Genomic DNA, 15,074 nt, shown 5'->3' on the forward strand with positions numbered 1-15,074 from the left:
TCATACATCAATGTCTATTCTACTTTTATTTATCTCTGAAGAAGAAAGTGATTAATTACAGGTATGCATTAAAACAAATCTTGCATCACTCACTAAAAAAAGACTACTACAAAAATGTGTCTAAATTGAGAAGTTAGGACACCCTGCACTCTAATTTGCTCGTCTTTCCCCTTTTTGCTCAAAACAACCAGTCTCTCATACACTGCATACATAATTGCTGCGCAAGTTTTAGTTTTGACCACATCATCATTTTTATGCATATTCTCCAACTCCAAGCTGCATAAACTCAAATGCATCAGCTAATATAACCATATTAGCTGATGTGTATTTGTTTAATGAGGGAGGGTGGGGCCTACAGAAATTAACATCCTGTATCAAGGTGTGCATAATTATGAGGCAACTTCTTTTCTTCTTGCTATGTCACTTGTTTTAGAATTTAACACTTCTTTTGTAACACACTGTTGCTTTAACTGATATAGTTACATTGTGTGTTTTCTGCTGTTGTATAATAACTCACAATGCACAGTCAGGAAGGATTTTCTTGGTGAAAAACTCTTCTACTCCCTCATCCACTCTGCCCATTGCCTCATTATCTTCCTTCTTTTCCTCAGAAACTGGTTCCTGTGAAGAAAAAAAATCATGTAAACAGTGACAAAAATCTGTGTGGTCTGTATTGAAGTACCATTCTAAAGATTAAATCAGTGACCAACCTCCTAGCATTTAGTTCCAGTCACAATGTCTGATGTGATTGCCATTATATAGTTTGTGGTAATAAACCACCTACTTGCATTTCTGAATGCTTACATCTCAATATGTCATTGGTGCATTTAGTTCTGTGTCACACTTATTGCTAAACATACCCTTAGTGTTTGAATGCATGAGATACAGAGAAATACATTCTTACTGCTTTGTATTTCTACCAGGACTTAGCCTGATCAGTGAGCACAACATTGTTTTTTTTTAACTTGATCACAATTAATTTGCTTATAATTGCATTCCCAACTTTGTAGGGAAATGTAATGCAGCAAAGATTTCTCGAACAATGTATTTGAAATATGCCATTTCTCACTTACTAGGCAGTAGCCAAGAGTAACACCTGTCCTTTATCTGGGGGTGTTGTAAAGCTCTGTGATGTCCCCACCACAGGCCACTGAAAACACTCAAGTAAATTAAGTGACTAAAATATATACCAGTGTTTGAATGATCAAAATGCTACTATATGTCATGTTTTCAGGTTCACAAAGTTCTAAGATTTGGGGGTATTTCCATTTTTATTTATTGTCTAATGAAATGACTTTGCTTCTGTTTTGTGCCTCCTGTCTGACAGCCACCTGTCTCTCTGCGCCTCATGCCAACATGCTTTTTGGTCACACCACTGCGGCTCTGCATTTCATTTTCTCTCACAAATATAATCCCATAAATAAATTTGATAACCTATGAGATATCTATATATAAATTTAAGAATATTTATTATCAATATTATCAACTTCGAAAAATGCAAGTGATGACTGAGCTTCTCACCCCATCTCTAAGGGAGATCCCAGACACCTTACAGAGAAAACTCATTTTGGTAGCTTGCATCCATGACTTTTAGTCAAGAATTCTTTTGGTCATGATGACCCAAAGCTCATGACCATAGAAGAGGGTAGGAAGGGTAGGAACGTAGATCGACCCGTAAATTAAGAGCTTCGCTTTTTGACTCAGCTCTCTCCTTCAAACGACAAACCGGTACAGTGCTCACTTCATTACAGACGCTGCACCAATTCGCCTGTCAATCTCCCGCTCCATTTTTCCGTAATTCCTGAACAAGATCACGACATACTTAAACTCCTCCTCTTGGGGCAGGGCATCCTCCCCGACCCGGAGAAGGCCCTCTACCCTTATCCGGCTCAAGATCATGGCTTCAGCTTTGTAAGCACAGATCCTCATCCCAGCTGCTTCACACTCAGCTGCAGTCCGTTTCAGTCAGAGCTGTAGATCACGACCTGATGAAGCCAGTAGGACCACATCATCCACAAAAAGCAGAGACGCAATCCTAAGGCCCCCAAAACAAATCCTCTCAACATCTTGGCTGCACCTAGAAATTATATACATAAAACTAATGAACAGAATTGGTGACTAAGGGCACCCCATACCTGGCCACCGAGGAGCTCTTTAACCACCTCAGTGACATCATCACCAGAGATTGGAGAACTCGATCCAGAGTCCCCAGGCTCCGCTTCTCAATGGAAGGCATGTTGGTGGGATTGAGGAGGTGTTGGAAGTATTCTGCCCACCGGCCCACAACATCCCAAGTAAAAGGTCAGCAGCACACCATCCTCACTATAAACAGTGTTGGTGATCTACTGCTTCCCCCTCCTGAGACCAGAACTCTGGTGGACCAGAGTTGCCCTAAGCCAGTGGTCCCCAAACCTTTTCTTGTGAGGGCCACATAACTTTTCCCTTCTCTGGTGGGGGGCCGGAGTCAATTTGTAACAGAAAAAGTGTGACGTTTGCAAGAGTGCCTAAATGTAAAAATTTATTGTTGTCCAAAAAGCACAATCAAATGACCCTCTCTGGGTTCTTCACAGCCCTGCGACAGACTGGCGACCTGTCCAGGGTGTACCCCGCCTCTCACCCGAAATGTTCGCTGGAGATAGGCACCAGCAACCCTCCTATACCCACCAAGGGACAAGGGTGCAAGAAAATGGATGGATGGGTTCTTCACAGAAAAAATACAGGAAATAACCCTATTTATTAAATAAATACCGTATTTCCCGGGCTACAAGCCGCACTGGACTATAAGTCGCAACCCCAAAGTTTTTTTTTAAAAAACCCAGTAAACATAACATTTTTGTAACATTTTTTACAAAAAAATAAGCCGCAGATATCGCTGCCGCTCCAGGTTTTCCACAACGATGCAGCAGCAGCACAGGGGGGCGGACACCCAAAATTTTGAGTCATAACAGGTCAATTGAATATCACATTTATTACGGTTGAAAAAGAAAAAGTTGTCAAGTTTAGAACTAACTCAACTGATTACGGTAATTTCCGAACGGTAACTTTAACAGTAAAAGTGCTGATCCTTCGTGTTGCTACTAGCATGTGCTAAATGAAAATGGGCGCCTTCTTCTTCTTCTTCTTCGTATGAGAGGAGGGTGAGTGGAGAGCGGAAGAGGAGAGAAAGAGTGAGCGAGTGATTGTCGTATATCTTTGTATTTCTTCATACTGTTATCTTTTCACTTGGTGGTTTATGGTAAGTGTTTAGTCGGTTTTTTGGTTTAAGGTTTTGTTGTGTCACGTTCTTAGGGGTTTTGTTTGTTTTTTCGTTTTTGGGTGTGGCCGTCAGGCGTGCCTGGCTTGGCCGGCGTCTGACGCCATGGTGGTGGTCGGTGGTGGTCCTTTCTCCACGCTGACACGGAAGAACGGCGTCAAGGTGGGCGCCGGTACTCCGTGCAGCGTGGAGGAAGTGTGCTTGGCGGTCGGGAAACTGATCGGGCACGGGGCAATTAGATCTGCGGCCCGGATGAATGGTGCGGTGGTGCTGTTCGTGGAAAAGGTTGAGCAGGCCCAACGGTTGGTGGAGGTAGGGGTGACTGCCAACGGGTTATTCCTGCAAGTCTCCCCGCTCGCATTGCCTTCAACAAAGGTAACTCTGTCGAACGTCCCCCCATTTATAAGCGACGAGTTCCTTGTGAAAGAACTGTCGCGACATGGAAAGGTGGTCTCGCCGGTAAAAAAAAGTACCATCAGGGTGCAAGTCTCCTCTACTGAAGCATGTTGTCTCTCACCAGAGACAACTCTTCATGATACTAAACCGGAGAGATGAGGAGCTAAATCTAAGCTTCGGGGTAAGAGTTGATGACTTCGATTACATATTGTTTGCAACATCTTCCAGTATGAAGTGTTTTGGCTGTGGCCAAGAAGGGCACATTGCAAAAATGTGCCCCAAAAGAGCCGAACAAACACCGCCGGTTCCAGCCCAGCAAACACCAGCTGCTGCCGAGCAGGTGGAGGACCCGCAGGGTCAGGCAGAGGGAGAGTCCGCTGCGGCTGAGGGAAAATCTGCTGCTGCGGCGGAAGAACCCGCAGCGGCCTCGGCGGGAGAATCCACAGCGGCCGCGGAGAAATCCGCGGCGGCTGCGGAGGAACCCGCCGTGGCTGCGGGGGAACCCAGCGCGGCGGCAGAGGAACCCACTAAAGAAAGAAAAACAGAAGGGAGAGCTGAGGTGGTGGTAGGTGAAAGTGTGGAAATGAATGAAGGAGTGAGAGAGGATGAGAGCACGGTGGTGTGTAGTGATGGGATGAACGGCAACGGTGGTGGGATGAACAGTGGTGGCGAGATTGAAGTGAGAGAAAAAGGTGGTGTGCAGGGAAAACAACAGGTGGAGGTGAGGGGCAGTAGGGAACAGTTAGGGTTCGGAGACCAGGGAGAGAAAGGAGAGGCGAAGGTGGGAGGAAAAGATAAGGGCGAGAATAGTGAAGGTTTGCTTTGCGAAATCGAAATGGAAAAGGTGGCAGGGGAAACAGAGGAAAACATGGAAATGGAAGCTTCAGCCCCATTAAAAAGGCGAAGCAAGAGAAGGAGCGCGTTAATGGCTGAGAAAGCCAGCAAACAGGCTCATAAGCTAGATGAAGAAAGGAACGAGGTGTCAGACAGCAGCGACGCCGAGAGCTACATCTCAGACAGTAGCGATATATCAGCTACCCAAACAAACAGCAGAGCACCAAGGTACCCAGTAGAATTGTTTAGGAATTTTTTAAGAGAAACCAAGGGGTTCAGAGGAATAAAAATAGAGAGCTACTTCCCTGACCTCAAAATATTTTATTTCTCTGCAAAGGGTCACATTAGAAACAAAGAGACATCAGGTTTCTCAGACAGAGACATATTCAGATTAAAGAAAATAATGACCATTAAATGATGCAAAGTGACATTCTATCATTTTTTATAGTCTTTTATTTTCTTGTTCTTAGCTTCTTTTTACCCAACATGGATTCTTTTAAAATAGCATCATTGAATCTAAACGGGGCGAGAGAGGCTGAAAAGAGAGCACTGATTTATCAAATGCTGAATCAGAAGAAGATCGATGTAATCTATCTACAAGAAACGCACAGCGATCAGTTAACAGAGACAGACTGGGTCAGAGAGTGGAGGGGGGAGGTTGTTTTAAGTCATGGCACCTCCCAGAGTGCAGGGGTGGGCTTCCTCTTTTCAAGAGCGTTCACCCCAAACTCCACAGAGATACAGCATATAGTACAAGGGAGGTGTCTTTTAGTGAAGGCACATTTTGACGGTTTTAGTATAGTTTTTATCAATATTTATGCTCCCACCACCAATGCAGAGAAGAAGCGTTTTTATGAGAAAATTGGGGAACGGCTGGGTGATTGTGGGTCAGGAGATTACGTTTTTATAGGTGGGGATTTTAATTGCACTGAGAATGAATTTTTAGACCGCAATCACGCAGAGCCGCATCCAGCAGCCCAACGTGCGCTGAGGCAGCTGGTCTCGTCCAATGGCCTGGTGGACGTCTGGAGAAGGATGCACGCAGGTGCCAGGCAGTACACATGGTCCCACCTTAGCGAAGGTAGAATCTCTTTAGCCCGGCTCGATCGTTTTTATTGTTTTAAGCACAATTTTAATGTGTTTAGAACATGCCAGATTTTACCAGTAGCTTTTACAGATCACTCTTTGCTTTTAGGTAGTGTTTTTATCCGAAACATTGTACCTAGAAGCGCCTACTGGCACTTTAACGCGGCATTGACACACGACCGGAGTTTTAAGGAGGCTTTAGCATTTTTTTGGTGCGGTTTTAGACAAAGGAAATCTGATTTTACTAGTCTTAAACAGTGGTGGCACCATGGGAAAGTACAGATCAAGCTACTAAGCCAACAGCATACTCTCAACGTTACCCGCGACATTACCGGATCTATCAGAGATCTGGAGATAAACATAGTGGAGTTAGAACAACTTTGTGTATCCACAGGAAATCGAGAGCATATTGAAGCTCTCAAAGCCAAAAAGCTAACCTTAGCAAACCTGCTGGAGAGCAAAGTCCAAGGCGCACTGGTCAGGTCCCGGATCCAAAACATCACGGAGATGGATGCTCCCTCTAGCTTCTTTTTTAGCTTGGAGAGGAAGCACGGGCAGAGGAAGCAAATCCACTCATTGCTATCGGACACAGGGCAACAGCTGAGCGAGCCGGGTGAGATAAGGAGGAGGGCGGTGGGTTTCTATGAGTCGCTGTACAAAAGCGAGTATAGGGAAGACGAGAAACTGTTTGGGGAGTTCGGGGACGAACTACCCCAGGTCTCTGAGGAGATCAACTCCGAGATGGAGCGTCCCCTAGGACTCCAGGAACTCCATGCGGCCCTCCTCGGAATGCAGGGCCAGAGGTCCCCGGGCGTTGATGGGCTCACGGTGGAGTTTTTCAAAGCCTACTGGGACCTTCTGGCCCCGGACCTCCTCGAGGTCTACAATGAAAGCCTCACCACCGGCTCGCTCTCTTTGTCCTGCCGCAGGGCAGTCATTGCCCTGCTACCAAAGAAGGGAAACCTGCAGGACATTAGGAACTGGCGCCCTGTGTCCCTCCTCTGCACCGACTATAAGATCCTCTCCAAGGCCCTGGCCGCGAGGCTGGGGAAAGCTATGGAGCAAGTCATCCACCGGGACCAGACCTATTGTGTCCCCGGCAGGTCCATGGTAGATAACATCTACCTGATTCGGGATGTTTTCGAAGTCTCCGGTTCATTGGGCTTACAAACGGGCTTGATCTCACTAGATCAAGAAAAGGCATTTGACCGCGTTAAACACGGCTTCCTCTGGAAAACCATGAGGGGGTTTGGGTTCAGCGAGGGTCTTATTGCCAAGGTCCAGGTACTGTACAGTAACATTGAGAGTATGTTGAAGATCAACGGTAACCTGTGTGCTCGCCTATGGGCGACTGTGGCTCTGCGGGTAGAGTAGTCGTCTTGCGATCGGAAGGTTGTAGGTTCGATTCCAGCTTCCTCCTGCCACGTGTCGATGTGCCCCTGGGCAAGGCACTTAACCCTAAATTGCTTACCGAGCTGCGTATCGGTGTATAAATGTGTGAGCGTTTGTGAGTGCGAATGGGTGAATGTGACTCTAGTGTAAAGCGCTTTGAGTGGTCAAAAATGATCGGATAAAGCGCTATATAAGTTCAGTCCATTTACCATTTACCATTTTAGGGTGTGTAGAGGCGTTCGACAGGGCTGCGCGCTCTCCGGGATGCTCTACACCCTCTCCCTGGAACCCCTCCTCCGGAAAATACGTTCGTGTGTACATGGTTTGTTTTTACCTGGTTTTACTAGCAATGTTGTTTTATCTGCTTATGCTGACGATGTTGTCATTTTTATAAGAGACCAGCAAGACATCAATGTTTTAACCGCAATCACAAAAGACTTTTCCACACTGTCCGCGGCGAGAGTAAACTGGGGGAAAAGCGAAGCCTTGGCCATCGGCCAGTGGACCGCTGGACTCCCGCTTCTCCCCCAAGGCCTCACATGGAAGAGAGATGGTTTTAAGTACCTTGGTGTCTTTTTAGGGAATAAGGACATTGTGAAGAGAAACTGGGAAACCACTGAACAGAAAATCAAGGAGAAACTTGCAAAGTGGAAGTGGCTACATTCCCAAATGTCATACAGAGGTAGAGTATTGATTTTAAACAATCTGGTAGCAACACAGCTGTGGCACAAGTTGTGCGTGTTAGACCCACCAGCAGACTTGCTGGTAAACGTACAAAGAGAAATGGTAAACTTTTTCTGGAGCGGTCGACACTGGGTGCCACAGTCTGTGTTGTTTTTAACCAGAGAGGAGGGGGGCCAGGGCCTAGTCCACCTGGCCAGCAGAACCGCAACATTCCGCCTTTTATTCATGCAAAAGTACCTGACGGGATCCCCTGTGTGGAAAGACGTGGCCAGCTGTATCCTCAGACGCGTTAATTGTCTGGGGCTGGATGCTGCTTTGTTTCTCACCGATTTTAGTTTTTTTAAAGCTAAAGGGGTTACCTCAATTTTATCAGGGTGTTTTTAAATCCTGCGCTCTTTTTAAATGGAAAAGAGCACAAACGCATGACTCTCTGCATTGGCCTTTAGCAGAACCTATGGTGAACGGAGCCAGATTGGATGTGCAAGACAACAGTGTATCGGGACTGAACGAGGCGCTGACCAGATCTGGAGCCGTGACGTTGCAGCAGGTGATACGGGTGGCCGGACCGGACCTTGCGAACGTCGAGGAGGTTGGCTCACTGCTCGGGGTCCGGTCCGCCAGACTGGTGCGGCGCTTCTTGGAGCGGGTCGAGGCACGACTAACACCTGAAGAGAAGCGGCTCCTACAGCTGCATGAAAAAGGAGAACGCCTGCCTGACCGGAACGACCCGTTCCCAGAGGTGACCATGGAGGCCGACCTCGGGGAGGACAGCGGGCCCCTGTTGGAGGTAGCGGATCTGAGCCTGTGTGCGGCAGGCTCCAAGAGCATATACAGATCCTGCGTGAAAGCATTAAATAAAAGGACACTCAACAAAAGACCGGCCGACATATGGAGTGACAAACTGAAAGGACAAAAACCACAATGGAGAACATTATACAAGCCGCCGATCAAAAAAAGGACTGGCGACCTCCAGTGGAGGATTCTCCACGGAGCGATTGCTACGAACGCGTTTTTATCGGTTATTAACTCTGAGGTTTTTAACGAGTGTCCTTTCTGCAAACTGTCAGAGTGTTTTTCACGTTTTTATAGATTGTACACGTTTAACCAGTTTTTTTAGTGTTTTAATGAGAGTTTTTAGCCTGTTTAATATGGTTTTTACAAACTCTGTTTTTATCTATGGTGTGCATTATAACCGAGCCACCAGTTTTAAATCCCGCATTTTAAATTATTTAATCGCCGAAGCCAAAATGGCTATATACATAACACGAAGAGACAGAATGCAGGCAGGACCTCAGAGTGATGTTGTGGCTCTGTGGAAGGGTAACATAAAAGCAAGGATTAGACTGGAGTTTTACTTCCACAGAGCCACCGGGGATTTTAATGGTTTTGTACAATTGTGGGGTTTTAACGGTGTGCTGTGTAACATTGATGACAAAAGAGAACTAAATTTTAACAAGATGCTGATATAACTATATATTTATTTATTTATGTATCTTTTTTTATTTAGTTTTTTGTTCTTTTGTCGTGAAACGAATGTGAAAAGAAGAATGCACCCTGTTTTGTTGTGAAATTATTGTCAAATAAATGTGTTGTTAAAAATCAAAAAATCTTCTTCTTCTTCTTCTTCTTCTTCTTCTTCTTCTTCTTCTTCTTCTTCTTCTTCTCTAGATTTCAACGGCACCTTGCATCCATTAATGTTGCACTACTGCCATCTCTTGGATCCTAATATCTATACCTCAAATTCTCATAATGATTCCAGTATTATTTTAAAAAATGAAAAATCTTCTTTTTCCCCTCAATGCTATTTAACTGATCAACAACATTCTCAAATTTCAATTCCCTTTTAAAACCTAATTCCGTTTTAATGGGCGCGTTCTTCTTTTATTTCCAATTTTGACTTCCAATGATTCACTTCCTGCTAAAGAGCCCCCTGTGGTGGAAGAAAAATCCACATACAAGCCGCTCTGGGCTATAAACCGCATGGTTCAAAGTTTAGGAAAAAAGTAGCGGCTTATAGTTCGAAAAATACAGTATATGAAAAAAAAATGTAAATACTCTCTGGTATTGTTCAGGGGGCCGGACCAAATGTGTAGGCAGGCCGGATCCGTCCCGCGGGCCGTACTTTGGGGACCACTGCCCTAAGCTGTGTGGAAGTCTTTCTCCATGGTCTCTCTGAACTCCTCCCATGCACGAGTTTTTGCCTCAACAACTACCCGAGCCGCATGCTGTTTGGACTGCCAGTACCCATTAGATGCTTCCCACTCCTACTTGGTGCCTCTCATCAGGGGCAACTCCAGAGTAAAAGAGTGTCCAACCCCTCTCAAGGAGACAGTTTCCAAAATTAGAACCATGCATTGAAGTGAGAATGACTCTTAGCTTGAACCTTTCAACCTCACACACCAGCTCAGGGTCTTTCTCCACCAGAGAGGTGACATTCTACGACCCAGCAGCCAGAGCTTCTTTAGCCAAAGATCGAACTGCCAAGGTTCCTGCCTTCGGTTGTGACCCATTCCACACTACGCACAACCCTTTTGGCCCCTTTGATAGGTAGTGGTCATTACATCTGATCTGATTCAAATAGTAAACTTATCCCTGTCATCAGGTGTTTCCCCCCAGGCTTTAAAAACAGCAGTTATCAAACCAGTGATAAAAAAGAGCAATCTGGACAAATCACTACTGCACAACTACAGGCCGATCTCCTCCCTCCCATTTATCAGAAAAATTACTGAAAAAGCTGTTCGACAGACAAATAGTTTCTTAATAATCGACAACCGCATTGAAATCTTCCAATCAGGTTTCTATGATTACTACAGTACAGAGACTGCACTCAAAGCATTCAATGACATTCAGATAAATACAGACTGTGAAAGCAACACAGTGTTGGTGGTATTGGATCTTAATGTAGGTTTTAACACTGTTGACTATAACATTATTAAAGCAACTGGAGAGCTGGTTTGGACTTTCTGGTCCAGTACTCAACTGGTTCAAATCTTACAGAAAGAAAAGGATTTCAGTAGGTAACTTCTCATCGGTGCAGAGAGGAGTTATATTTGGAGTACCCCAAGGCAATGGTAGGACCCCTCCTATTTAATATCAACATGCTCCTACTAGCTCAGGCCATAAGAAGTAATAAAATTAGCTATCATAACTTCGCAGATGATACACAGCTCTACATTATGATGTCCTCAGGCAGGGCTGGCCCAAGGCATAAGCAAACTAAGCAGCTGCTTAGGGCCCCAAAACCACATTTTGCTTAGGGACCCATGGAGGCTTGGGCCGGCCCTGTCCTCAGGACAGGAGATCCATCCAGGCATTGAACAGATACTTAGAACAAGTCAGTGTTTGTATACATACAACTTTCTCCAGCTGAACAGAAACAAAACTGAAGTTATCTTTGGACCAAAAGCAGAATGATCTATAATCAACATGCAGCTTTTGTTATTACAGCTACAAACTGGCAATCAGGCCCAAAATCTGGGTGTAACGATGGACTCAGACCTGAACCTTCAGAGACACATAAAGACAATTAAAAAGTCTGCCTTCGATCATATGAAAAATATTTCAAGGTTTAAAGGATTAATGTCCCAGCAAGATCTATTCTAGAGAAACGTATCCTGTTATCAATCTTTTGTCCGGTTGATAACAGTGTCTTCACAGGTCTGCCTAAAAGGCCAATCAGACAGCTGCAGCTGATCCAGAACACTGCTGTTCACATTCTTACTTAGACCAGGTAGTTCTGAAGTCCTTCTCCTGACCCTGTGTAGGTCAGAAAATAGACTTTAAAAAAGTTTTGTTAGTTCATAAGTCTCTGGTTTCCTCCCACAGTCCAAAAAACATGACTGTCAGGTTAATTGGCCTCTCCAAATTGCCCCTAGGTGTAAGTGTAGGTGTGAGTGTGTGTGTGCCTGGTTGTGTGTCCTGTGTGTCTCTGTGTTGCCCTGCGACAGACTGGCGACCTGGTTAGGGTGACCCCGCCTCTCGCCCGGAATGTTAGCTGGAGATGGGCACCAGCAACCCTCCTGACCCCACTGAGGGACAAGGGTGTAAGAAAATGGATGGATGGATGGATAGTTCATAAGTCACTAAAGGGTTTAGCACCAGGGCATTACATTAGTATTGTTGTTTCTAAACGAATATAAACTTGTTTTCTTTGCATTGTTTGAGATCTGAAAGCTCTGCATTTTTTAAATTTTTATTTTTATTTTGACCATTTCTCATTTTTTGCAAATTGCAAATAAACACTACATTTTTGCTTGGAATTTCAGAGACATGTTGTCAGTAGTTCATAGGATAAAAGAACAATGTTCATTTTACTCAAACATGTATCTTTGAAAAGTAAAATCAGAGAAACCGATAATTTTAAGTAGTCTCTTAATTTTTTCCAAAGCTGTAAATGGGTGTACAGACATGGCTTGATGGGAAGTGCAGACACACAGACTTCCAGTAATATGAAAACATGAATAATTGAAATTAAGAATGCTTTTTCAAGAGAGAAATCGAGGAAGAGTGGCTTGAGAACAGTTGGAATGTAGGAGTCTTAGTACAGGCAAACACCTACACACACAATCATACAGTAGATGGATGGAATGAAAGATGGATGGAATCATGCTGCTGTATGTGCTAATTTGTGTGTTTTTGATGTGCAGATGCCTGTGATCTCACCTGAGGCCTGGAGGTGGGGGGTTGCGTGTATGTGCGCCGTGGCCGTGGTCGGGAGGCAGTGTAGTGCCTTAGAGTCTGTCCCTGACTTGGTAGAGGCTCCATGGGAGAAGCAGAGAATCCAGAGCCAGGGTGGGGGTCTGTGCTGGGGCTGCAGCCAGGGAAGCGAGCCTGTCGTCCGTTTAGGCCTCCACCACCAGCTGTCTCCTGTTTTGGAGCTTTATAAGGGATGGAGTAGATAGGGGGGCGGCTGGGAGGAGGGCTGAGCGATGCTCCACTATCTCCTGATACTGCTTCTGCAGTATCCACTGATGCCACCTCCCCCTCCATCAACCTCCTCCTCCTCTGTAGTTGGGGGGAGGGGGACAAGGAAGTAGAAGGGGAAAGAGAGGGACTTGAGGCTGAGAGTGGCAACTGTGGGAGCGCACACCTTCCCCCTTCATCATCCTCTTTGGCAGCTCCTCCCCTCTCTCTTTCTGTTCTTCTCTCCCTGGTGTGTTGCTCACAGTCTGCATCCAAGAGACCTGAAAATTAAGCAACATCACTGAGGAGAGGCACACAGAGGAATGGATGTAGGAAGAAAGGAAAGAAGGAAAGACTGGCACCTTAGCATTAGCTTAAGCCTAAGCATTTGATTTCCTACATATATATTTCAACCTGAAAAAACTGCATACAGAGGGAATGTGGAGAACAGTGCAGCAAAAAAAAAAAAAAAAAAAAACAGAAAAAGGAGGAGGAGGAGGGGACAGTGTGGATATAAAGAGGGTGGAGAGATGAGTATAGGGAGCTGAGAACAGAAAGGGAGTAAACAGAGCAGCAGATGGATGTTGTGGTCATACTTTACGAAAGAGAACAACACAGTTTTAGCATAGAGCCAAGAGATAACATAGCAGGCTCCAAGACTATCAATCCTTTACTTTCACTGTGTCAAAAACAAAACGTCTAAATTGAATAACACTTATATATCTACATCCAGTTCATTAACTAAATTAGTAAAACCAGGAATATTATTAATTTTTATCTTTTTTTAATCTTTAAAAATATATATATATATTTTTCTCTTTCTTACTGTTTATTCAATGTCACATGCCGTTTTTATTTTTTCTTTAATTATGTAAAACACCTTGAAATGCCTTGCTGCTGAAATTAGATATACAAATAAAATTTGATTGATTGATTAATAATAAAATCCACATAAAAATGAGTATTTACTTTAACTACAGTAATGAGGCTTTCACAAAACAAGTGGGAGCCGAGAGCTGTGTCCAAAATCTGCCCATGTTTCCTTCACTTCCCTTCAACACTCCCTCCTCCATTTTCTGGTCTCTCTTTTCTCTCCACAGCTGAAAGTCAGTGGTGTGAAAGTAAGCAAGCAAGCCATGCTCCAATTAGTCAGACAATGCTGAATGTAAGCCACAGATTGGCTACACATGGCACAAGATACATGAAGACAACAGCAGGGGACCACAAACTATCCTGGTAAACACACCATCATGATGAGTTTGGTAGGAAAATGGTTTGAACTGGTTAGTCGATTTAAAATTTCATTACTGAATAAAACATTTGATCATACTACACTAGCATAGAAGTTTTACCAGGGTTCTCATGGGAGTTACTCATACTAAAGCCTGCTGCTCATCCCACTGATGCATTTTCCTTGCAAATGTGGCGTATTGAAGGTGTGGCCCATATAGGACTGACACATGAAAACACTCATAGTGATGATCTCAGCTAGTGTTGAGAATATCACCATTTTGTTATAGGTTTTGGCAGCTCTAGAGGAGTTTATTTAGCAGCTGTCAGACAGGAAAGTGGGTAATGAAAGAGGGGAAGACATGCAGCAAAGGTCATTCGGCTGCAAATATGGAACATTTCAAAGTGACTGATTATTATCTCTGAATGCAACAACTCTGCATCTCAGTGAGCTGTTGGTTCTCACTCTTCCCATGTCAGATGTTGCTAATAGTTATTTTGTCTTACTTTTGATTGAAGCAGCAGGCCGTAGGCTCTTAGAAAGCAAACTGCTCCTCCAGAATGCTGGACTATACTGCAGATGTAGAAGAGAATAACATGGAACAAAGTTAAAAGTTCGCCTCATAAATATATGTTTATGTTTTCTAAACAGCACAATAAAGATGAGGAAGAACTAGTGTGTGTCTTTTACATCATCAGTTGGGAAATCACTGTCAGTCAGTCGAAGCTCTGGGATATTGATTCTTTGAGAACTGGAAGGATTTTCGCTTATTAGGGAGTCCTAAACATGAAGTGAGAGAAATGTCAATGTTTACAACTGAATATTTACACACAGCAGGAATTTTCAGTCCAGATTAACATAATGCTGAATATTTAATCGTGTTCATCATCCAATGAACAGTGGGACTGCTAGGAGGTAAATAACTGCTAACATTTTTGTGCCTCTGCATATTCTCAGTCACTTGAGTCATGTCTACTGCAGCAGGGTTAAATGTAAAGCACACAGACTTCTGCTCAGGTTTTCCTGATGACGTTTTGATAGCTGTTGCTTGCTACGGCTTTAATAATGCAGGATACAGGGTAATCCGCACGTTTTCCTGATTATTTGGTGATTTTTGTTGCACAGGATCTGAAAATTTAAGAACTACAACAATTTCAGTATTGTATGCAACACAATTCTCATGTTTAATAAAATGAGAATGTTTAGTTGCTTGATAAGAATGCTTTGTTTTGACCAGTAATGGCTTAGCAGCTGAAAGATCCATTTTTGAACATTTGTAGTTTTGTTCTCAGTGGA

The 15,074-nt window shown here is 44.1% G+C and overlaps 1 protein-coding gene across 2 annotated transcripts in view; it reads right to left on the minus strand.

Moving 5' to 3' along the window:
* carmil2 (capping protein regulator and myosin 1 linker 2) overlaps window positions 1–15,074 on the minus strand; it is an 80,555-nt gene that overhangs the window by 21,349 nt on the left and 44,132 nt on the right. For both annotated transcript variants that reach the window (XM_081607664.1, XM_081607663.1), the window contains exons 29-32: window positions 14,469–14,558; window positions 14,285–14,351; window positions 12,308–12,828; window positions 518–621 (exon numbers count right to left, since the gene is read on the minus strand). In XM_081607664.1, coding sequence (XP_081463790.1) covers window positions 518–621; window positions 12,308–12,828; window positions 14,285–14,351; window positions 14,469–14,558 — 782 coding nt within the window. The remainder of the gene's footprint in view (window positions 1–517; window positions 622–12,307; window positions 12,829–14,284; window positions 14,352–14,468; window positions 14,559–15,074) is intronic.

Source organism: Poecilia reticulata, chromosome 6 (genome assembly GCF_904066995.2).
Source record: "Poecilia reticulata chromosome 6, P_reticulata-male-v2, whole genome shotgun sequence".
Taxonomy (NCBI): Eukaryota; Metazoa; Chordata; class Actinopteri; order Cyprinodontiformes; family Poeciliidae; genus Poecilia; species Poecilia reticulata.